Source organism: Larus michahellis, chromosome 4, assembly GCF_964199755.1.
Source record: "Larus michahellis chromosome 4, bLarMic1.1, whole genome shotgun sequence".
Taxonomy (NCBI): Eukaryota; Metazoa; Chordata; class Aves; order Charadriiformes; family Laridae; genus Larus; species Larus michahellis.
The window spans coordinates 47,806,544-47,831,756 of record NC_133899.1 but is presented as its reverse complement, the minus strand read 5'-3'; the positions used below and the strand labels follow the sequence as shown (position 1 = coordinate 47,831,756).

The 25,213-nt window shown below is 42.8% G+C and overlaps 1 protein-coding gene across 1 annotated transcript in view; it reads left to right on the top strand.

Annotated features, from left to right (window-relative positions):
• The window catches only part of CSTPP1 (centriolar satellite-associated tubulin polyglutamylase complex regulator 1), an 88,997-nt gene that overhangs the window by 13,010 nt on the left and 50,774 nt on the right, over positions 1-25,213 (top strand). The window contains exon 3 of the mRNA XM_074584452.1: positions 20,110-20,240. Coding sequence (XP_074440553.1) covers positions 20,110-20,240 — 131 coding nt within the window. The remainder of the gene's footprint in view (positions 1-20,109; positions 20,241-25,213) is intronic.

The following is a 25,213-nucleotide window of genomic DNA, read 5'->3' as shown; positions in this document are numbered from 1 at the left end:
GCTACCCTCATTTGACTGACTCCTGACTTTTGCAGGAATAGGGATCAGTCACCCTTCTGCCAGTTAATCCACATCCTTTAGCTAAATGAGTAAGATTATGCCTCTCTCAGTACTAGTCTTGATTTTATAGATATGCTGAAATGCTACTGGTATTTGTTCACTACAAACCCAAGAAATCTCTGCTCCGCTTTTGGATCTCCATGAAATACACTCTTGAAAGCCCTCTGTGTAATTACACACTAATGCTGCTTTACTTCTTCCAGCCTAACTTCTGTGCCAACATATCTTAAAGGGACATGTTCCTCCTATACATTATTCACCATCCTTTTTTTCTTGATCTTTCCCGTACTGAAGAAACACAGGGCCCCCATCCTAAAGCATTTGATCACGCCAAGGGAATGTGCGTAGCATCCCACTTTATATTTTCTGGGATCTTAAAGGGAGTCTGTGTGTGGGTTTTTTTTTTTTTTTTTTCACTTCAGCTGGAAGAAGCAGCAAAAAAAAATTGTGACCAAGAAACTTCCTACTGGTAATTTTTACTTTTCTTCTGGGCTAACCCGCTGCTTGAAACTTTCTCTTCCAGCTTGCAGGTAGATGCACTACTCTTTTCAAGACTCTTCGGAAAGTTCAGAAATATTAACCAGTGATAACGTACCTTGGACAGGAAACTCATCTTGCTATCACTTTTATAGTTTCTTTGACGAACTAAATACAAGTGAACTGGAGGCACAGGAAAAGGTGTTTTTTGTCTATGTTCTTCTCCCAAAACACGCGTTGTTTTCTTTTGTTTCTGGTGAAATGTCTCCCTGCTCACCTGCCAGCTGGAGCATGATAGAGAAAGACATCTTGCTTGTAGCTTGCAGATGCACCACTGCTTCCATTGGGTGCTGCAAATTGATGTCCGAGATCCCCTTTTTCTGTAAAAGATGTTTCTGCTGGCTCTAACTTGAAGTGCCCCTGCTGGATCTTGAGTGACAGTTTGATAATATTTATTTGAGAATGTGTCTGTGATATGTGTGTTTGGAGGGGCTCATGGGTCGGGTACTGCTTTTAGATCTGTTGTGTGCCTGGCAATTCAAAATACCAGGTCTGCACTGTGTAGAGCCCTGTTTTACACAAAGGAACATATGCTTTGTTCAAAGTAACAGAACTGCCAGTGCTATATAGTTTAGATGCTTGGATAGGAAGATGTTATCATGGTGAGAAGTATCAGCTTCTAGCAATGAAAGTACCTCATTTTCTCTTGCTGTCTGGATTGGCTGGAACAATTTGTTCAAGTCATTCCTTAGGGACAAATATGATACTGCAGTCTTGGCTTTCTCTGGCAATGGCATAGGCTTTGGTATCAGAAAAACTTTTGGCTTGTTCAGTCCTGTACTGCTATACAACATTAACTAAATAAATCTGTAGAGTAAACAATGTCCTCCTCTTTAAAATTATCTCAGTACCCTTGGGGGAAAAGCGGAGGGCAGGGGGGAAGGGCCAGGAATGGGACAGATGGGATGCCCATGAGAAATAAGCCACTCACTGAAGACAGCCTTAATTGGCAACTGGAAATAAGCTGAATTATCTGCTTATAAAGACGAGAGATTCTTAGAGCTAGCTTAGATCCATCAATTATAATTTTTTTTAATCTCTGTGTATGTAGGCCTTATCATTGTTATCATCTTGCTGTCATCTGCTCTGCATCTTTCCACGGTAACTTGTTCTGTCTTGTTCGCAAGGATAGTGTAAGCTCTTCAAGACAGAAATTATATTGTACTGCATGTACTTTACAGCATCTAGCATTGTAGAATGTTGTCTCCATGCTTTGTACAATTGTAGTATAAACAGCAAAAATAGTAGCGAGAAGGTCCTTAGGGCTTTGACAGGTTGTGCCAGATTCCCTTTCTGAGAGATGGAGCCATTCATTAGAATTTCTCAGTAAGACTGTTTGGGGGAGGGGTGTTGGTTGTTGTATTTTTTTAGTGTTAGTTCTGTGTGTATTGGTTTTGAGCAACTCAGTAACCTTTGGGAGGTGACAGTACTTTCAGGTGTGTACAGAAAATGTTGATATTCTCTCTGATACAATCTTATGAACAATTGCAAAAATAATATTTCATGTGTTCCTCAAGTACTCTCAGGATTCCTACGTGTCTTCTGCTCCAGAGAGAGAAAGGCAAAACTATCACTCTCAATGCAAGACTGCACTGAGCCATGCAATTGGTATGAAGCTGCTGCTGTCAATGACCTAGCTGTGAAGCAGCCCCTTGGGCTGAAAATCTCAACTGGGATAATGTGTTTGATGGTTCCTGACAGGCTCTTTCTTGGGGCTCCTTCACTCTTCAGTTATCGGTGGAAAGAGAATGAATATATGTACTCAGACTCAGCACTCGTGCCAGAAACTCTGAGGAACAGATTTTGCAGCTAATGTGAATAAGTTGCTATGAGAGAGATATTTTCAAAGTCTCTCTCCACAGAGTAGGTGGATTTGCAGGACTGAATTTGTTGATAAATCTTTCTGTGGAACCTGTAACAGTTGCATATTTTTCCACTTAAAAGTGTTGCTAAAGGATACAAAGCCTTTCTGTTAAAGTCCATTTGTTGCTTACCAGTCTTACCTCTACAGAGAAGAGTTGTCAGAATGGCAAAGTCTCTTCTTTGTAACCTAAGTTTCTCCAACGCATATTAGAAATGGGATTTCAGTACCCCCTGTCTATTGTGCATGGGGTATGCTTTTTGTATGAGACCTATGGAAGATTTAGGAGGTGTGGGTAACTTGAGTTAAAATTGTGTGAATTTTGTCCAAAACCTGTAGATCTGCCACCTGAAGCGTGATGTTTTTATTATAGAATTGTTTGACAGCAGAAACGTCATTGGTATCTTCATCTGACAGACAGGATCTATGAATTCCTGATTTTCCCAGAGTTGTTTCTTTGTAACAAACATTGCAACAAGTCCTAGCCTGACAAATATGCTGATTGGGATGACTGCTGTTGAGTAAACAGCTGGAAAAAATGCATATATTAATGGGAATAACACACTGATTCCCCCTGTAGTTTGTACATGTTGCCAGTATGTTAGAAAATGTAGGTTTTTTTCCCACATGGGTAAGAATCTTACAGGTGAGTGGATACTCAGATGAATCCAAACCCTTGCAAAGAAATATGGGGCAGGGGAAGGTAAAGAAGCTTTTTGGTGAGCAGGACAAACTCGGAGGGCTTGTAGCTAAAGGAGCAACATAGAAATGAACATGAAAGACCATGTTTACCATTCACGCCATGTGCGATAATATACTCCACTTAGGAAACTTATAATACCATTTTGGTGACAGAAAAACCCTGAGAACTTGCCATAGCATATGAATGTTAGCACTTGGTATCAGCACCTTGTCAGCACAGGGTAGTTGTCCATAGATAACCCTTTGCTTACTTATGTGCTGACTTGAGCTGCACTGTGCTCTTGATATTTGAAGAGAGGCAATCACAATTTTTATATGCAGCTTGGTCAGATTATGATGCTTCCAGTATGAGTTCACTGGTGTAGCAGCGCAGTCCTTGCCCGCTTCTTTCCTATTTCTTTACATCATGGAAATTACATATTTATTTGTGGTCTTCGTCAGAATAGTTGCAGCAGAAGTGGACTATCTTATGGAGACCTTATGTAGTCGGGTATATTTGTATTCCTTCTTATAGCCTTGAACGCTGAAATGCAACACATTTGCCGTGAAGTTGAGCTTCCTTTAATGATGGTTAAAACCGATTGCATATAGGCAGTGTTGATAGCTAATAAAACTGAAAAACTGACACTTGAAATTTTCTGAAAGCCAAAGTCCAGAAACCTGGCAAACAGTAGAAACGTTAGGACTATATATGTCTGATTGTGCTGTTTTCTGGGCTAGAGTTGAATGTGCTATCCTCTGTCTGGTTTTACTTCATACCTCTAGCATAATTCTGTTTGTGTTTCCCATTTTTTATTGCTTTTCATCATAGTTGTTAATGTTACTAGTACAAATTTGGAGATGCATACGTGATCCCAGCTGTGAGTTAAAATCAGACTTTTGTGACACACTTCAAATGTGTAAATTTATTATTGAAACAAGTTTGGGTGATTTAGGGAGAGAGGGAAAAGGGTTTGCTGAAAATTGATCTCTGTGGTCTAGATTAGAAGGTAATAGAAAAGTGATTTTTCGTGGCTATGTGCATTTGCGATATAGTCTTCCTACTCCCCAGTCCATCCCAGTATAACAAAATAGATGTGCAAGTCATTGCTGTTCCTAAGAAAATCTTTAAGGAGCATCCTGTATGTGTGCTCTTTATGGTTATTTTGCCATAACTCATTTAATCAGTTGGGTATTTCATAGTGCTCATCATATAATTTTGGGGATGCCACAGGGTCTTTTGTTTAATTTTATTTTCTGCAACAGTTTACTTGGTTTTAATATCTGTGGTATTGGATAGTTACTTTCTTATCCCTGTTGTTGCATTTCTGATCACAAACCTGTTAGTTTATGTTCTTGCAGAAGTGAAAGGGCCTTCAAGTCAGAATTGGTGAACTGTGGCAATCTTACCTTGTCTGTCTTCCACCAAGGAAAGGTCTGTAGTAGAGCTCACCATAATGCAAAATAGACACTCAATGCTGAGATTGCTGTTTGACAACCATCTTTCTCCATCAGTCTGGAAAACCACTCAGCTGTGCTTGCTGAGTCACTGTGTTGGAATATATAGGAAAAAAATGAGAAAGATAGATAGTGACATATCCACAACAGATGTAGTGGGACTATTTACAGTCTTTTGCGTGCAATCTGCAATGTGTATATAAAGCAGTAATCTCTTTTCATGCTTGCTCACATGCTGTAAGGATTGGATTTCCTGCAGCTTCTGTAAATGTTTTTGTCGTGGTTTAGCCTCAGATGGCAACAAAGAACCACGTGCCGCTCGCACGTGCCTTCCTAACACAGGAAGGATCGTAAGAAAAGGCAAGACTCTTGGGTTGGGACAAAAGCAGTTTAACAGAACAGCAAAGGGAACAGGCAAACAACAACAACACGGACAGGGGAATATACAAACGCGATTACGGGACCGCCGCTCCGCCGCTCCCCGCCGCTCGCCGACCGGCCGGACCCGGGACGCCCCAGCCCGCTTTTAAGCAGCAAGTTCCTGCCCCCTCCCCCGGCAGCTCAGGGTGGGCGTGGCTCACATGGCATGGAATACCAGGAAAAGTTAACCCTATCCCCACCGGAACCAGGACATTATCCACCCCTTATTCCATACCATCTATGCCATGCCCAGCAGGTTCCAATGAATTGCCACCACTTTCCCCTGTTATATATATATATATATATATATACACACATATAATGCCCTTAGTTTATGGGTCATCCCTCCAAAGTGTCCGTTGAGTTCTTTTAATCCACGGCTTTGGGCTCCATTTGTTAAAACAGTCTCTCAGGGCAGGTGAGATGCTGGGTGGTGCTGGTCTGTTGCATGCTGTATTTTTCGGAGCTTGTGACTGGTGCACCCGGTGTGGCTCATGCACGCAGTCCGTGGGCTAAAGATGTAGATCTTGAGGAAACTGCTGGGCACCAGCTGCTGAGATCAGTTCTTATCCCATCATCCCTGTGCCTTACTTGTAGTACAACTGATATCAATTATAGCAATGAGGACATACAGTGACAGTGTTACTTATCAATTAACAGCACACGATCTGATTCATTGGCTATTCTCGCCCAAAATCAGATCCCCATGAGGTACACATCGGACTTCCCCATCCTGCCGCATCACCCACCAAGTGCACCCAGGTCCTTGGGCAAAAGCAATCCCACGGATGGGTTTGCCTTTGCCTGAGGCAGGACTAACCCAGACTGTCTTCCCTAGCATATTCTTCATATGCACTACGGGGACTTTATCCCCTTCTACAGTACGTGGAAGTTTTGATTGGGCAGGGCCAGCCCGATTGTTAGATCCCCTGGTGTTAACTAGCCAGGTAGCTTTTGCTAAATGTGTATCCCAGTGTTTGAAAGTCCCACCACCCATTGCTCTCAGTGTAGTTTTTAACAGTCCATTGTATCGTTCTATCTTCCCAGAGGCTGGTGCGTGATAGGGGATGTGATACACCCACTCGATACCATGCTCTTTGGCCCAGGTGTCTATGAGGCTGTTTCGGAAATGAGTCCCGTTGTCCGACTCAATTCTCTCTGGGGTACCATGTCGCCACAGGACTTGCTTCTCAAGGCCCAGGATAGTGTTCCGGGCAGTGGCATGGGGCACAGGGTATGTTTCCAGCCATCCAGTGGTTGCTTCCACCATTGTGAGCACATAGCGCTTGCCTTGACGGGTTTGTGGCAGTGTGATATAATCAATCTGCCAGGCCTCCCCATATTTGTATTTCAGCCATCGCCCTCCATACCAAAGAGGCTTCAAACGCTTGGCTTGTTTGATTGCAGCGCATGTCTCACATTCATGGATGACCTGTGCAATAGTGTCCATGGTCAAGTCCACCCCTCGGTCACGAGCCCATCTATATGTCGCATCTCTCCCTTGATGGCCTGAGGAGTCATGGGCCCACCGAGCTATGAATAGTTCACCCTTACGTTGCCAGTCCAGATCCACTTGAGCCACTTCAATCCTAGCGGCCCGATCCACCTGCTGGTTGTTCTGATGTTCCTCCGTGGCCCGATTCTTCGGTACATGGGCATCTACATGGCGTACTTTCACAACCAGATTCTCTATCCGGGCAGCAATATCTTTCCACAGTTCAGCAGCCCAGATGGGTTTGCCTCTGCGCTGCCAGTTGCCCTGCTTCCACTGCTGTAACCACCCCCACAGAGCATTTGCCACCATCCATGAGTCAGTGTAGAGATAAAGTACTGGCCATTTTTCTCGCTCAGCAATGTCCAAAGCCAGCTGAATAGCCTTCACCTCTGCAAACTGGCTCGATTCACCCTGTCCCTCACTGGCTTCTGCAACCCGTCGTGTAGGACTCCACACAGCAGCCTTCCACTTTCGATGCTTTCCCACAATACGGCAGGACCCATCAGTGAACAGGGCATATTTCTTCTCATTTTCTGGCAGTTTATTATATGGTGGGGCCTCTTCTGCACGCGTCACCTCCTCCTCTGGTGACATTCCGAAATCCTTGCCTTCTGGCCAGTCCATGATCACTTCCAGAATTCCTGGGCGACTGGGGTTTCCCATTCGAGTTCGCTGCGTGATCAGTGCAATCCACTTACTCCATGTAGCATCGGTTGCATGATGTGTGGTGGGGACCCTTTCTCTGAACATCCAACCCAGCACCGGCAGTCGAGGTGCTAAGAGGAGCTGTGCTTCTGTACCAACTACTTCCGAAGCAGCTCGAACCCCCTCATATGCTGCCAATATCTCTTTTTCTGTTGGAGTGTAGCGGGCTTCGGATCCTCTGTATCCACGACTCCAAAACCCTAGGGGTCGACCTCGAGTCTCCCCTGGTGCTTTCTGCCAGAGGCTCCAGGTAGGGCCGTTCTCCCCGGCTGCGGTATAGAGCACATTTTTAACATCTTGTCCTGCCCGGACTGGCCCCAGGGCCACTGCATGGACTATTTCCTGTTTGATTTGTTCAAAAGCTTGTCGTTGCTCAGGACCCCATTTAAAATCATTCTTCTTCCGGGTTACTTGATACAGAGGGCTTACAATTTGACTGTAATCTGGGATATGCATTCTCCAAAAACCCACAATACCTAAGAAAGCCTGTGTTTCCTTTTTACTAGTTGGTGGAGACATAGCTGCTATTTTGTTGATCACATCCATTGGAATCTGACGGCGTCCATCTTGCCATTTTATTCCTAAAAACTGGATCTCCTGCGCAGGTCCCTTGACCTTACTTCGCTTTATAGCAAAACCAGCATTCAGAAGGATTTGGACTATTTTACTCCCTTTCTCAAAAACTTCTTCTGCTGTGTTTCCCCATACAATAATGTCATCAATGTACTGCAGATGTTCTGGAGCTTCACCCTGTTCCAGTGCAGTCTGGATCAGTCCATGGCAAATGGTGGGGCTGTGTTTCCACCCCTGGGGCAGTCGATTCCAGGTGTATTGGACGCCCCTCCAAGTGAAAGCAAACTGTGGCCTGCACTCTGCTGCCAAAGGGATTGAGAAGAATGCATTCGCTATATCAATCGTGGCATACCACTTGGCTGCCTTGGACTCCAGTTCGTACTGCAGTTCTAGCATGTCCGGCACGGCAGCACTCAGCGGTGGCGTGACTTCATTCAGACCACGATAGTCTACAGTTAGCCTCCACTCTCCATTAGATTTTCGCACCGGCCATATGGGACTGTTAAAGGGTGAGCGAGTCTTGCTGATCACTCCTTGAACCTCTAGTTGACGAATCAGCTCATGGATGGGAATCAGAGAGTCTCGGTTAGTGCGATACTGCCGCCGATGCACCGTTGTGGTAGCAATCGGCACCTGTTGTTCTTTGACCCTCAACAACCCCACAACAGAAGAATCCTCCGAGAGACCAGGCAAGGCAGACAACTGTTTAACTTCCTCTGTCTCCAAAGCAGCTATGCCAAAGGCCCAGCGGTACCCTTTTGGGTCCTTAAAATACCCTCTCCTGAGGTAATCTATACCAAGGATGCATGGAGCCTCTGGGCCAGTCACAATGGGATGCTTTTGCCACTCATTCCCAGTTAGGCTCACTTCTGCCTCCAGTACAGTCAACTCTTGGGATCCCCCTGTCACCCCAGAAATACAAATGGGTTCTGCCCCTCTATAGCTTGATGGTATTAAAGTACACTGCGCACCCGTGTCCACTAGAGCCTTATACTCCTGTGGGTCTGATGTGCCAGGCCATCGAATCCACACCGTCCAATAAACCCGGTTGTCCCTTTCCTCCACCTGGCCGGAGGCAGGGCCCCCCTAATACTCGTCATAGTATCCATTACTCACTTCTTGCATAAATGACTTGGAAGTTCCTTCAAGAGGATCAGAAGCAAGATCAGGCCTTCTGCTTTGTCTGGGGAACGGCCCACTGGAAACTGGGGCGGCACTTTTCCTGGAGGGATCCCCTTTTGTGGTTGTCCTTCCTTGCAACTCCTGTACCCGTGTCCGCAGGATCGAAGTAGGTCGTCCATCCCACTTCCTCATGTCCTCTCCGTGGTCCCGCAGGTAGAACCACAGGGTGCCTCGTGGTGTGTACCCTCTGTACTCTCTCTCTTGAGTGGGGAAATGCCTGCTTCTAATAGCTGAGATGCTGGCCCGTGCAGGTGGGGAGTAGAACATATTCTCTTCAAGTTGCTGGACCTTCCGCGACAGTTTCTCCACAGCTGAGACAAGGGGGGAAGAGAGACTTTCTTCATATCGCCGGAGCCGGCCAGCTACCTCATCCACCGTTGGTCCCTCTTCACCTTTCCATTCCATTACTGCCAGGGAGTTGGCATATGACGATGGTGCGCTCCGTACAAACTTCCGCCACATGGGCCTTGTGCATCGCACCTCATCAGGGTCTGTGGGTAAGTCGGCATTGTCCAAGTCATAGTAAATCATCTCCCGCACGGCTAATTCTCTCAGGTACTGGATACCTCTTTCCATGGTAGTCCACTTGCTTGGCTGACATACAACATCCTCACTGAAGGGGTACCTCTCCCTCACGCCTAACAGGAGTCGTTTCCAGAGGCTGAGGGCTTGGGTCTTTTTCCCAATTGCCTTGTCAATGCCGCCTTCCCTAGACAGGGATCCCAGCTGCCTGGCCTCCCTACCCTCTAATTCCAGGCTACTGGCCCCATTATCCCAGCACCGGAGCAGCCAGGTGACAATGTGCTCGCCTGAAAGTCGGCTGAAGTCTTTTCGCATATCCCGCAGCTCACTCAAGGATAGGGATCGAGTAATTATCTCTGGTTCTGCCTCTTCCTCCTGCTCTCGTGATGGCCCTGGTTCATCATCATCTCTTACTAAGCGAACTGATTTCTTTGTGTACTTCTTCTTCTGTATGGGGGCAACTGATACCGGCACGGGTTGGTTCTCTGGTTCAGTGGCAGTGTCCGCCGCGGGGGTTGCAGCAGCCGCAGGGGCCGCCGCAGGGGTTGCAGCAGCCGCAGGGGCCGCCGCAGGGGTTGCAGCAGCCGCAGGGGCCGCCGCAGGGGTTGCAGCAGCCGCCGCAGGGGCCGCCGCAGGGGCCGCCGCAGGGGCCGCCGGTCTGGTTTCCATCTCTTCCCCTTGAGGGTGCTGCATAATTCTGAGCAGTGCCTGGTAGATACTGGCCAGGGCCCAGCACAGCGCGGTGAGTTGTGCCTCTCTAGAATAGCCACAACATTTTCCCTTCAAATATTCTACCACTTTATCAGGGTCCTGTAATTGTTCAGGGGTGAAGTCCCAGACCATTGGAGGCGAGTAGTTCTCTAGGTACCTGCCCATGCTCTCCCACATGCCATGCCACCCCTGACTATCCAGCCTCGGAGCAGATCTCCGGGTGGTAGTCTTAAATAGTCGCTTAACCCTAAACAAGACCTGGAACGTATTCAGGAGACATAGCACTAGGAACACACTAGTTTGAGTATCCCAAGGATATTCAAGATTCTCAAAAGCTGTCATACCTGACCCGAAGGAGAAAAGGGAGGCAAAAGGGCTGGGGAAACTATTAACAAATTCTGAGAGACTGTGTCCAATGTACGGACAGGACAACAAAACCACATAAACACCCCAAAATAACCGTCTGAACAGTGATGTTATCATATCATAAACAGATATCGCACAGGACAGCAGAATGATAATCCTCATCCCTCTTCCAGACATGGTAAACAGCATCGCAGGGAGTACATAAGCCATATAGGAATTTATGTAACACAGCCATGAGAATAAACCAAGCAACATGATGACCAGTGACTACTTACCTAATAAAATAAATGCATACAAGAAAAAAAAAAAACCAAAACCGTTTTTTCCACGTTCTAGTTGGATTCTGTCGTTATCTCAACCCTTCAAGCCCCACGTTGGGCGCCAAAAAGGACTGTCGTGGTTTAGCCTCAGATGGCAACAAAGAACCACGTGCCGCTCGCACGTGCCTTCCTAACACAGGAAGGATCGTAAGAAAAGGCAAGACTCTTGGGTTGGGACAAAAGCAGTTTAACAGAACAGCAAAGGGAACAGGCAAACAACAACAACACGGACAGGGGAATATACAAACGCGATTACGGGACCGCCGCTCCGCCGCTCCCCGCCGCTCGCCGACCGGCCGGACCCGGGACGCCCCAGCCCGCTTTTAAGCAGCAAGTTCCTGCCCCCTCCCCCGGCAGCTCAGGGTGGGCGTGGCTCACATGGCATGGAATACCAGGAAAAGTTAACCCTATCCCCACCGGAACCAGGACAGTTTTGAAGAAAACTATTTTAGTAATATGAAATTGTCACCTGGAATTCAGTAGAAATGCACTAGAGAATAATAACTTTGGAAAAGGATAATAATGTAGGAAGTTTGGTATCCATTTGGTTTTTTTCCTTTGTATATTTTTTTTTTTTTTAAGAATTACAAGGCATAGACACACATTACACACATTATCCTTTTCTGTTAGGAATTTGTCTTGGAATGTACTGTTTCCTCCAATAAAGTTTTCAATGTCTCAAGCTGTAAGCTGTTGAATACATGATAGCTTCATCAATAACTATACCTTTCTCTGTATTACTAACTCATATGGTTTAGTTCTGGTTTTAATGAAGCAATTTGGCGTGAGTCTAGACTGATGTATGCATATAGGAGGTCAATTTCAGAGGAGTTCTTGGCTTCCATCTATCTAAACTTATAATGCTTTGGATTAAGTTGGAATAAAGTAGTGTAAGTTTGAGGAACACTTTGTTTTTCCCAGAAAGATCTTTAACAAGAGATGGATCAGAATTGAGGTTGGGTGTTTTTTTTTGGTCTTGTGGTGTTGGAAAGAGTTTTGTATTCATTCCTAGGTTGTAAAATGTTGTGGTGTCACAGAAAATCTTGAGGAGCATTTCTGATTGCCTGGCTAAGAATACACATGTTCCAGTGTGGACAAGGCCAACAAATGTAAAATTTCTCCTAAATTGGATATGCTAAACTGTAAAAATCAGAAAATACCTGCAGCATAAGATCCCATAATAGGATTCCTTATCCTTTACAGGGTAAAATCCCTTAACTGTTTCTGCATCCCCATGAATAGCAAGCCGCTGGAAGTCTTGTAGCTTGCCCGAAAAATGCGTTTTTAAAATTTGGTTTATCTTCCTTTTCTTAAAAAAAAAAAAAAAAAGGGGGGGGGGGAGAAAAAGAAAAAAGGCCTAATTTCTAGAAAGCTAGATGTCTTCAGAGAACCTGAGACTTTCCGTGCTGTGTAGTGTTGAAACCATACAGATTCCAGAATACATGAGCATTAGAGACTTGCAGTAACTTCATGTCCTGCAAAATTAATCCTATTGCATATCTTCAAATAAATTAGACAAACTGTAGCTGGTTGGCACTGTAGCCAAGCAATTGTAGTGAGCACAAAGTGGTTTAGCTAAGCAATCTCTAAATGCAGAGTTAGCATTAATGTCAAATGATGAAGCTTCATCTGTATTAAGGAATTTTGGCAAGGCTCATTTGTTGCCAGGATGGAAATATTGGAAGCTGCTCAGTCTTTGACGTGCTATAGTTTTTGCCAAGGAACTGAATAGGTGAGAGAGTATAAATTGTATTTTTTTTTTTTCTTCTTTTGAAATTCTCCAGTCTAACCAAGACCGAAAAGACCAAATATGGGAGCTGCATACGTGGCACCAGTATTGAATCTCTTTGGAACACTCATTAAGCTATATTTCAGTAGTTCCTGGATCAGTACAATCATAATGTGATTGTGCTGCTACCTTTTAAAATAATGAAAAGTCTAATTTATAAGACATGGAGCTGTCTTATAATAAGAGATACAGGAGACTGTGCAGAATGGAGCAAGCAGATACTTACTTGGGCTTATACTTTGCCCTCAACTTTCTAAGAAGCCAGTTTGCCTTCACCCAGCATTACACTTCTCAGCAGTACAAGACAAGTGCAGTTGTTATTCAGCAATTTTCAAATTCATACTCCTCCTTCAGTGGATATTGACATTTTGGTACCGAAATCCATCTCCAGGTGATGTCAATTCCATAGCTACTTCCAGAGTTGTTAGACTAGAGGAAATCTGAACACTACCTTGTGTTGCTTGTATTTTTAATAGTGTTTCGCTTCTTTGTGCCATCTTTGCACCTTTGCCACAGGTTCACTGCATGGTTTCTGTATCATCTTGCAGCTAGTGAATGAATTCCCCAGTGTGGCAGGGAGGGCAAAAATACATCTGTTGGTTAATAAAGGAAGACAAAGAATGGAGATCGTGGCTGTATGATAATAAAACTCACTGAGGACTTGAATCTCCCACACCCTCAGCTTGTAGAAAGTTATAGATCAGTTCAATAAGGAATTTTCTGCTTGCCCCAAAATGTCTAGTTGAACAGTTTGAAAAAATACTAAATACGTTAGCTGGAGAGTTAGCAGTTTTCTTTGTGTAGCTATAATTCTGGATTTTTGTTTTGTTTTATTCTGGATTTATTTTTTTTAGGTCTGGGGAAAAAGGATGAGAGTTTTTGAGGGAAGCTGGGTAGCAACTTGCAATGATCTTCATAACACTAGTTATAATGGTATTCATGCAGCTCTGTGGTGCGTAACTCACTGTGTTTTCTACTGTAAAAACAAAATCTCTGTTTATACCAGCAAGACCTTTCTAGGCTCATTGAAACACCATGTCATCTGAAATAGCACCTGATCAGACTGAAAGAGTTAGGCCTGGGTGATTGATGCTTACCTCTGAAGGCTTCTTTACTTTTCCTTTAAGCACCTTGGAGGGCTTCTGCAGGGCTATTTGCCATCTTCCGATCCCATCTTCCTGAATACTAGATTTCCCAGCTCATAACTCTAAGAAGCAGCTTTTTTTCAGAGTAGAAAGGGGCCCCAATATGTGGCCTATTATATCCATATCAGCTTGCTTACCCTTTTCAAACAGCTATTGTGTTTTAATAGGGCCCTGCCTGGCAGGGGGAGTCCTTAATTCCTACTATACAAGAATGGCCAGCTTGAGTTACAGCAAACTGCAGGATGCTGCTCTGATCAAAAGGCCTCTGTTTTTAGAGATTTCACCCCCCATCCTGTTTGCTGGTTTTTGGGTTGTTTTTTGGGTTTTTTTGTTGTTTTTTTTTTTAAATCCTGGGATAATAATTCAACACAGTAAGGTCATTTTGGCTTATGATTTGAAAGCTTTAAGGTGTTAAATTACTGACCTAGCATAGGAAAAATCAAGGGAGGGGGACTCTAAAAAAGATAAAGGGCTTTCGGGTAATAAAGAGCAAGCACAGCAACTCTTTTAATCCTTTCCTTCTCCAGAATCTGTAGACTGGTCTCAGAGGGTTTGATTTGCTACAAAGCAACATAAGAATGCTTGATCACTGCCTACTCTGAGCTGTGTCACAGGTGCTGTGGTTCATTTCCTTTCAAACAGTACTTGGGATAATTTCTGTACCACCTGTATTAACTCTGACATGAATGCAGAGATTTCTTGATTGAAAACAAATCATCAAAATTTGTGTCACTCCTTTCCCTCTTTCCACACCCTTCAGCTGAAATAAACTTGAGTGGGTGGGACAGAAAGGATCTAAAAAAATCCAGTCTCTGTATTTGCAGTGTTACATCACCCAGTCTTTCCAAAATGTTAAGAGTGTTAATGATTTCCTATCTGCCTGGTTGTTAAAAAAGTATTTTTCCTTAAAGCCAGTTGTCAGGAATAACTTTCAGCATCTGTTTTGTCTTAACACTGCTAACACATTTCAGAGGAAGTGCCTAAAAAGCACTGCTAATTTCATTAGAGGAAGACGGTGATTTCCTTGAGGCTGACTTCATTGGCCAAATGTTAATATCGATGGAATTATAAAAAGCACTTGATACAACAGCTTTGAATTGAGGAATGCTAGTGCTCCTACTCTGCCTTCCAAGAGGGATAGGTAAAGAAATAGTCCAATGATTGGTCTGAATATTGCACATAGTGTAGTGCACTTAAACCAATAGGTGAAGAATAAGATGATCTTCAATTAAACTATGCTCATGCGGCAGTAATTTATTGAATACAGCAGTGAAACTGTTTTGGGTTTGGTGTTTGGTTTTTTTGTTTGGTTGGTTTGTTTTGGTTTTGTTTTTTTTTTTTCTCCACTGGTGCCTACAGTTTTAAATGTTCCCTCTCAGGGCTCCTTCCAGGCAAGGTAAACCTCACTTAGCTATTTCAGAGCATAGCCTTGGGGTGAGTGTGATTGGTCGCTTGAGGATGCTTTGTGTGCGTATGAGTTATTTAACAACAGAAATTGCCTGGGTTTTAAAGCCTTTTGAATTTCAGTATTTTCTATTGCTCCAGCTAGTTCTTTGTTACCCATTGTACCATAGTCTCTAATCCTAATACTCCTGATTATCCCTACTTACTGTGCTTTGGTTCACACCATGAAGCAGTCTTGGAGCTCGTGACCTGGGTTCCTTTCATATGAAACTAAACTGGAAGATGTGTTCCAACTGCAAATGAGCATTCAGCCCATGGGACCAGACTAGAGCTAATCCAGAGTGTATTTGAAGGAAAAACGAACCCTGAGGTACCCATAATGTTGACATCAGGTCCTCTGCACTGTTTTTCCCTACAGATGTTTCAGTCGGTATAGACATAGCCTCCAGTGGCAACTTTGCATTTCAGACTACTTTATTTTTGCTTAAGACACTCAAATCTGTTTTAATAACTTAGACACCTGTGTAACTGGGTAGAAAAGTAGTGCATGTGTGGGGAGATTTTTAGTGCTGGAGAAGCAGCATAAGCCTTCAAAGTGGGGTTTTCTTCCTTCATCGTGCTCTCAATGGAAAATGCAAGCAGTAACGCTGTAAGTTAAGGAATAACAGTCCTTATTCCTTGTTTTCCATTTAGTAGAGGAGGGGTCCTGTGAACTCATTCAGCTCTTAGCATGGTAACCAAAGGTGGCACCTGCTAGTGGGACAGCAGGGTCCTGGCAAGCTCTTCTGTCCTTCTCGGGGACTTGGGACTCTTTCTGCATTGTGCATATTTGGCTTTGCTCGAGTTCAGCAGGCAGAGGCTAACTACTGTAGTGGGTTTCAATTGGGATGTTACCATAGCATCCTGGGACTTTTACAATCTATTTGGAAGTCCAAAGGTTTGAAAAGAGTGCTTGAAAGTTTCTGAACTCTGGCAAGTTGCCGAAATGTAATTGCACAAAAGACAAAGCCTTACTGAAAGCAGCTCTGTTCAGAGAAGCAGCACCTGAGTGCTAGAGTTCCCAGCACAGCCATTTCTGAGAGCTGGGGCCATTTTATCACAGTGTCCTCCCAAGACTTTTCTTCTTCCTCTCACGTGCATGTGCCATCCCACAAGCGTAGGCTGTGTGTGTGCTGCAAGACGCAGCTTTCTCAGCAGTGGTGCTGGAAGAGACTGTTCCATGGTTTGGCTGCTCTGGGGCACGTAAAAGAAAGGAGTGAATAAGTAAGCATCTTAAAGTCCCTATTGTAAAATTTCTTTAGATCTTCCCATTGAGTGAAGACCTTACTTCATTTTTCTCTCGTCTTTCTCCAGAATATTCTCACAAGTGAATGGGAAAAGCCATTTTTTTTAACAGAGTACCCAATTGCGTAACAATTCTTATGTGAAATATGAGTGTTTGCAGTGAACTGGTGTTAACTAATGAACATTCAGTTCAATTTCTAGTCTCAGTTTCAGCAAAACAAATAAAATCACATCATTAGTAACTTTCGTTAATGTTCTAGTTTGCCTACTCTATTTACTGGTAATGTAAAGGGGCAGGGCAACCATTAGGTCTTCAATAGGAGTCTTGGAGACTCGCAGAGTTGTTTAAAGCTTTCTTCTTGAAGGAATCTCTTGCAGATGGCTGCACTAAATGCCTAAAAGGAGGAAAGAAGAGGTTAACCAGAGAAGTTAAAAATTATTTTCCCTGCTTCTGGTTCACAAACCCATTTCTAAATGATAAAGGACAAACTAGTACCTTCTTGAGATACCCTAGTTTGTTTGTAAGTCTTTCTCCTGCGAATGTGCTGATAAGCTCTGGCCACCTAATTTTGCTAAGGGTATGAGATGATCAGTGAGAGAAGGACAGATAGAGGGAAGACCGAGCAATCCTAAGAGAAGAATCTCAGCAGCTGTTAAACTTGCTGAGAATGTTTGAGCTAAGTTCGTTGCTTTGCTGTTGATATCTTGCTTGCTTAAGCTATTCGTCTTAGAGTCTGTAGCTTGTTTTATTTTTGCATTCAAAAGAAACTGGGAAAGACATCTGTTTGCATGTCTATAAAAATCAGTAAGAAAGATGCTGGTGATACTTCTTACATACTGATGGAATACCTGCAACAGCTTTGGGTTGTCACCATTTCTTCCAGAAGGGTTTACCTGCAAGCCTTTACTACTTGCCACATTAACAGTAACTTCACCTCTGGGCCTCTGGTTAAGGAGAAGGTGGCCAAGTTATCTTTGTACTGTCCACTTACCCATGATAAAGGAATTTCAAAATACATAGTTTGTTCAAAATGTGTAGTGTTCCTGTCTCCCTTAGTGATCTTGACCCTCCCTGAGAATAGATCTGTTGACTTCTCATTGGGCTCCTTGCTGGATAGCTCCATCACGGGATGGCTCCTTTGGGCTGAACTTCTACAACTTACAAGAAGGTATTTATAAAGTAGTGTCTCTGAAATGACAGCATCTTAACCAGGATAAAATTCTAACTCCCATGCTCACAGACTTGAGCTTTTGGGGAAAAATCTTTCCATTGTATAGTTAAACAAAATCTTATTGCAAGAAATGAGGAATGAAAGAAATATCGTACCTTTTGCTCAACTAGCTGGCGGCACTTGGCTGTCAGCACATCCAGGTGTGCTAATGTTCCAACATATCCACCCACTCTTTTAACTGAATAAGCAACAACAAATGATATCATACCCTTCTGCCTGCTCAGTTTAGAGCCATCCCATGCTGTAAATGCAAGTGGCTTGAGTCTTCACTTATTAGAACTAAGGAGTAATATAGTAGGGCTATTTGCTGTGAATTAATAATATGTTAACTTTACGACTGTAATGGAAAGGACCAGACATGCCACAATCTGCTTCCAGATGCTGCATGTGCTGTAGTCGTTCTGAGCAACATAATTTGGTGCATTTAGTTGTATCACTGTGCCTTCATCTTATTTCTCTTCCTAAACACCTCCCTTACGTGTGTCATCTTTCTGAAAACTGCCTTCTCCTATTACACCAAGTTTCTTCTCTTTCATTCGTATCCCTCTTTTCTTCATCAGCCTGTCAGATTATCAGTAAAACAATGCAAATAGAAAACGAAAAAAGTCTTAAAGGCTGTGGTTTGGGATGAGAAGATCTGAAATCCCATTTCCAGCTTTGTCACAGACATCTTGTGGGACTTTATGCAAGTTACTGTCCCTTACTCTGAACTCATTCACTCTAAGGCAGTGAGCTACAGCACTTTATAATGGATACTCTTTACTTACAATGGTAGTCATGGGAGCCCTTTCCTGTAATTTTAGAATATTTTCAGCAGGCACATGATTTATTTATTTACTTTAATCTCGTGGGACAATGGCTGTGTTTTCCCCTGGTTTATACAGCACTGGTCCATGAATAAAGTTTCATAAATAAAAAATAATATATTTGTCCATGATAGTTAAAGAAAGAGTATTCCTAATTCCAGGATTCAAGAGTCATGAGTGTTTCTTAATCATAAGGTGATGGTACTTGTTCTACTTGAGTTGCATTTCCTTCTGCGTAGGAGGGGTAGAAACAGTGTTCTGCACCTAGCTTTCAACACACGACAAAAAATTCCGTCTACTCCCATGTCTTTGAGAACCAGGACATTAAAAAACAGAAATTGTGATTCTTTTCAGAAAAAAACAAATTGGCTTCTCTCTACACCCCCCCCGCCCCCAGCTCCCGAATTGTTACATGACTTTTTAATTTTGCTCAACTCCATCTGGTATAATTCTCTTTCAAATGTGAGACCCTTTTCTATACTGTAAAGGATAAAGTGATTTAAACTGTTTATATTTAAAAAGATTATTTAAAATTGCAAACTGAGAGGGTTCACGCTGACCACTGGATTTTGTCTGTTGTGGAGAATGCTACCTATGGTGAGGTTCTGCTGTGATGAAAGTAAACTTGTGTCTTTTCATTAATTCTCTCCTATGCGGGAGAGTTAAGCTGCGGTCCCAAGTGAATGTCTTTAATGATCTCTCTGGAGTGTTTGAAAGCTTTGTCCCACTTGCACGATGCAGAGTGAAATGCACAAAATTTGGCTTTGAGGCAACCCTGTCATTATACCTTTTGGTATATAATGTTTGCATTTGCATTTCTGTTGTTCTTGCATGTTGAGCTTTACCATGCCCAAAGGAGAGCTTCTTACACTTCAGAGAAACCTTTTTAAGACAAATGTTTACTTTAATGTTAGCCTGAAGTGCTTACAACTCAAATATGAGAAATTTGTACTAAAATACAAGAATGTGAATATCAAATTGACTATCTGTCATAATGACTGGCTAGTCTTTTCAAAATACACTAGTGCAAAGCATTGTTTAGTGAAGTGTCAATCTGCTTTTCATGACAACTGAAGTAGATTTTATACATCCAATACAGTCAAGTTTCAGTAACCTAGAAATGAAATCTTGAGGCTTCTGTTAAAGAGGATTTTTTTTCCTTTGTTTTGTGGCTTTGCAGAAAACTGTGATGAGAATACCAGTGAGGTTCAAATGGTACTAAAAGAAAGGGCATCTTCTGGTCAGATAAACAACAGTTACTCTTAGCCAGCCATTTTCCAATGGATTGGTTTCAAATAAGTGGCTCTTGGACACCCCTTGCTGGGATTCTTTAGAATGAATTTTACTTTCACAGACCTCTAATTCCTATAATTAAGTTCCAATGTGTGGTTTTTGCAAATAGTCTTCTCTCTAGAGAACAGATGGGTATAAGCTTTGGAGATTTGGTTTCACAAAATGTAACTGCCAGTGGTTTTCTTGCTACTGTTCCAGCTGGCCCCAGAGCATTCACATTGGTTCAGCTTTCTAACGTTCTCGTGTTTTGACTTTATCTCCACAGTTTTAACAGCGTGCGTCAAGGAACACACATCTTGTTCCGTGAGTTCAGCTTTGTTCAAGCTACCCCTCATAACAGGGCGTCTTTTCTTCGGACCTTCTGGAGGTGTTTCCGAACAGTGGGGAAAAATGGAGGCAAGTATTCCAGTATCTGCTGCTGTCCTGTTACCTTGACATTAAAATCATTAGCTAGGCTATTAATGCAGTACAAATACTGACACTTCACACTGTGTTCTAATGTTCTAACATTGTTAATAGGGAGACACCATCACAGTTGCCTGTGGAAGAGTTAATAAATGCTCACAGCATAAAGTAATATAGGAGCACCTTGTTGCCAGCGCTATTTCTATTACAAACAGCATGTCAAGCACCAGTAGATCAGAGGAAGGATATTTGTTGGCCTGTGCATGGGGATGGATAGGAAAAAAAAATATGTGCTGGGGGAGGAGGGTAGCAGACCTGGAGACGGTTAGAATATAGGATATGGAGCATGAGGGAAGTAGATTATTAGGTAGTTGGGGTAACAAGTACTTTGACTAGGAGCCCTGCAGGAGGTAGAGAATATAGTGGTGTTGGGCTGTAGGGTGGTGAGCGCTGCCACCTGAGCAAGCTAGTCCTGGCACATCTCCTAGATGATGCTGCAAGATCCTGATGGCTGTAGAAGGGGAACCACTGACAACTGTGTGACCTCTTCCCCAACCCTACCCACAAGGAAAAAGTTCCAATGCCAAAATAACTATTCAGCACTGTACTAGCTATTCTTATGCTGCAGTTGGTATATTAGGTATTACAGAACTGGCGAGAGTTCAAAATAAACTCATGTAACTACATGCAACTAAAATTATGTTTTTAGTTTTTAATTTAGTATTTTAATAAAATGCACTGGATGTTGCTGTACAAATAAGAATTTTGATGGTTTGGTTTTTGGGTTTGTTTTTGGTTTTTTTTGTACTGTAAGCCTCACTTGTTTCAGGCTATTCAGCCTCACATCTTGTTGCAGGGAAAACTAGAACCATTCTCTTAAATATAGATAAAACCTCACCTTCTGCTTAAGCTTTGCTCATGATGAACAGAGTTTGCAAGACTATGAATAATGACTTGACTTTTTTGACATATGCCATTTTAGATCCTTGGGTAATTAGCTACTGAAGTGACTGACTGTGCTGTCTGTAATGCCTTCTTCCCAGTCGTAGATACCTTGTTAAGTTCTAAATCCTTTATATTAGTTCATGGATAATATTTTTAAGATTTCAGGTAAATTGTATGGTACTAATCTAACCAGTATGCAGTGACAACATATCTGATTTGAGGCCAGTTTATAGTCAGAAAAGGTAAAGTGTAGGCTCCTAGAACATATTTCTGTAGGAGAATTAGAGATGATAGTGAAGAAGTCATCCACCAGAACTGCAGCTGTCAGTGTTGAACCTTGTTGACAAATTGAGAAGAACCTATCTGATGGAAAATACCCACTGCTGTACTTTCAATGCAAGTTTTCATTAAGCTTCATCTATCTAGCATCTGACTCAGCCAGATGATGGGCACCTGGATTTGTTGAAAAGAACCAAAAAGTTTTAGTTACATAATATTTTCTTCTCTTTTACTTTTAACAGTTTTATGTGAATAAGGAAAAGGTTGTGGAAGAAAATGTAATCACCAAGGTACTTTGAAGGGAAAAGGGAAGCATGGGAACAAAAGCTCAGGTGGACGTTACTATGCTCTGGTTGTGGCCTTAAGAGTTCAACATATATTTTTCGGACTTTAAAGTCCAGCGGCTGCACTTTTCAGTCTGAGCAAATATGGCATGTTTACCTGTATATTTATATGTTTATATACATTTTACTTTTACATTAACTAGGGACAGAAATGCATCACTTCAGAGAAGCTTGCTCTCAATATTTTCATCCACTAAATCCAATTTCTCTGATTCTCTACTGGTAATTACAGACTAGAACCTTGATTTTATTTATTTCAGTTTTACTTGCTATGGGATTTTGTCTGCTATACTTGTACATAGGGAACTCAGAACATACATAGTCATCTTAAGAACGAAACTCATTTACTAAGAAGCTGCTGAACCTGTGCAACGTGGGTGAAATATGGTCATTACCACATTCAGGCATAGACTACATCTGGATTTCTTTCCTTGTAATACGTTGCTTTTAGATGAGTGTGGGAGGGAATCATGTAATATAACAAATAGCAGCAACCAGAAGTGAGATCATTGGTGATCTGAACTACAGAATGAGTCTCTCAAGAACAGAAAAAGTCAGATTAAGTGTTGCCCAAAGCAAGTAAGACTTTCAACTTGGAGCTTTCTTTAGAAGCATGGCTGGTGGTACATCTTCTATTTGGATTAATACAGAAATTACTGTTAAGTTGTTTCTTTATGATCACTGCACTAGAACACAAAACCTTATGTATGTATCAAATTAAAAACAATTATACAAGTTTGCGTGGAATCATGACTCTATCTACAGATGGTTTGTTGCTACTGCATCTCATTTTATGATGATACAATTTTGACAATTTAAACATCATATTATATGCAGGAGTGTATTGGGTTTGCATGGTAAGGTTTTTGTAGTGGGGGGATTTACAGGGGTGGCTTCTATGAGAACCTGCTACAAGCTTATCCTGTGTCTGATAGAACCAATGTCAGCCAGCTCCAAGACAGACCTGCTGCTGGCCAAGGCCAAGCCGATCAGTGACAGTTGTAACACTTCTGTGATCACATATTTAAGAAGGGGGAAAAAAACTGCTGTGCAACAGCAGCTGGAAGAGAAGAGTAAGAATATGTGAGAGAAACAACTCTGCAGGCACCAAGGTCAGTGAAGAAGGAGGGGGAGGAGGAGGTGCTCCAGGCACCGGGGCAGAGATTCCCCTGCAGCCCATGGTGAAGACCGTGGTGAAGCAGGCTGTCTCCTTGCAGTCCGTGGTGGAGAAAGTATCCACCTGCAGCCTGTGGAGGACCCTCCACTTCGGGTGGATGCGCTCGAAGGAGGCTGTGATCCTGTGGAGAGCCTGTGCTGGAGCAGGGTCCTGGCAGGACCCATGGCTCCGTGCAGAGAGAAACCCATGCTGGAGCAGGTTTGCTGGCAGGACTTGTGCTCCCATTGGGGACACATGCTGAAGCAGTCTGTTCCTGAAGGACTGCACCCTGTAGAAAGAACCCACACTGGAGCAGTTTGTGAAGAACTGCAGCCTGTGGAAAGGACTCTCATTGGAGTAGTTTATGGAGGACTCTCTCCCATGGGAGAGACTCCACACTGGATCAGGGGAAGAGAGTGAGGTGGAAGGAGCATCAGAGACGCCGTGTGATTAACTGACCACAACCCCCATGCCCCGTCCCCCTGCGCCACTTGGGGAGAGGAGGTAGAGAAATCAGAAGCGAGGTGAGCTCGGGAAGAAGAAGGGGTTGAGGGGGGGGAAGGTATTTTAAGATTTGGTTTTATTTCTCATTGTCCTACTCTGATTTGATTGGCAATAAATTAAATTAATTTCACCGACATGAGTCTGTTTTGCCCATGATGGTAAATGTTGAGTGATCTCCCTGTTCTCGCTTCTGAGTGTTTAATTGGGACTTCAGAAAAATAGACAACGTCTTACAAATGAGTGAACTGATTGCTTAATCTGGCTGATGGTTGCTCCTCCTCGATGCAGGAAAATTTACTGCTGTGTCTGTCGGTCTTGAAATAACCGTGCCTTGACTTGGCGTATGCACTTTGTTCACCCAAGCAGATGCATCTCGCCGTTGAGTTCTCAAAGGGCAAATAAGAGAGGTCTGTCTGAACAGAAGCAATACTTGAACGTAATAATCCATGTATGTGCAGAACCATGTATATGCTAATAGAAGTGCACTAACATTACTGTTTCTCTTGGGAAATTACTGTAGATATTAATTTTCTACTTAATTCCTTATCCTTTTGAATTACTGGAAAGTAGTTCTTCATAGAAAAATGCAGCAGCTTTTATGTTACGCTTTTCTATCTTAGCCCTGCTACTTGATGGGGTCTAGTTACATTGCCCTTCATAACTCCTTTTGTTTGGAGACTAGATTTACTTTTCCTTTTGTCCTGAAATAGCAAGGAAAAATTACTAGCTTCACTAAATGAGATAGTAACATAACAAGCTTCAAAAAGTAAAGAAAAAGTTTTGTGTTTTTTTTATTTGTTTTCGGTTGTTTTTTTTTTTTTCTTAAAAGGATTTCTGTTTGGTGATATGCCGGATCTGGTTTCTTTTACAGGATTTCCCACTGTTTTTAGAAACTTAGCAAGATGCAGAGTTCTATTTTCAAGTATGCATAAGCATATCTGGGAGTTCACGCACTGGGAGGGGGGGAAATCAGATTTATTTTAGAACGTGATCCACTGTCAAGCAACTGGGGTAGACTTCACTTCTTCCCTCCCTCAAACATTTATCAATGATATACAACACCCATAGAGGTGGTTAGAGGACAGCTAGCTTGTGTGTTGAGAAGCACAGAGCATAATGCTCAGTTAGCAACAGATTTCTCCCAGAGGAAGGCAAAATGACCAGAAGTCTTGTTTTCCCTCTGCTTATGCTTGAATTGACCTCTTGAAATCTAGCTGACCTGCTCTTTTGAATTGTCTGTTCCTCAGGACTCTTTAATTAAAACTGTGCTTTCTCAGTTTAAACAGCCCCTGCAGAGTTCTGCTGTGAAGCTTCATAAGGTCAACATATGCCTCTCCCAACCCCCATGGCTTTCATGTCTTGTTGGTTCTCTGTTTTTAATTAAAAAGATTTTTCCTTAAATGCTTTCCAGCCAATTAGAGAAATTTTGCACTGAGAAACTTGTTCCAGGCCTGATGTATTGAGAAGCGAACAGAAAGCTCAGTCAGGACCATTGGCACTTTTTTCTAGAGCCCCAGCTTTCTTTGGTGCTTTTCAACAGCTTTTCTCTTTTTTCTTTCTTTCTTTCTTTTTTTTTTTTTTTTTTTTTTGTCTCCCTTCAATTTAAAATTGCTTCCAGCAGAAATAGCTGCTGTTTAGTACCTTAGGTGTAGCTGTGGAATGGTTCAACACCAGACACAGGATCTTTTCCTTCCACTCAGGGCTGATTGTCACTTTATTTAGATGCACACACCACT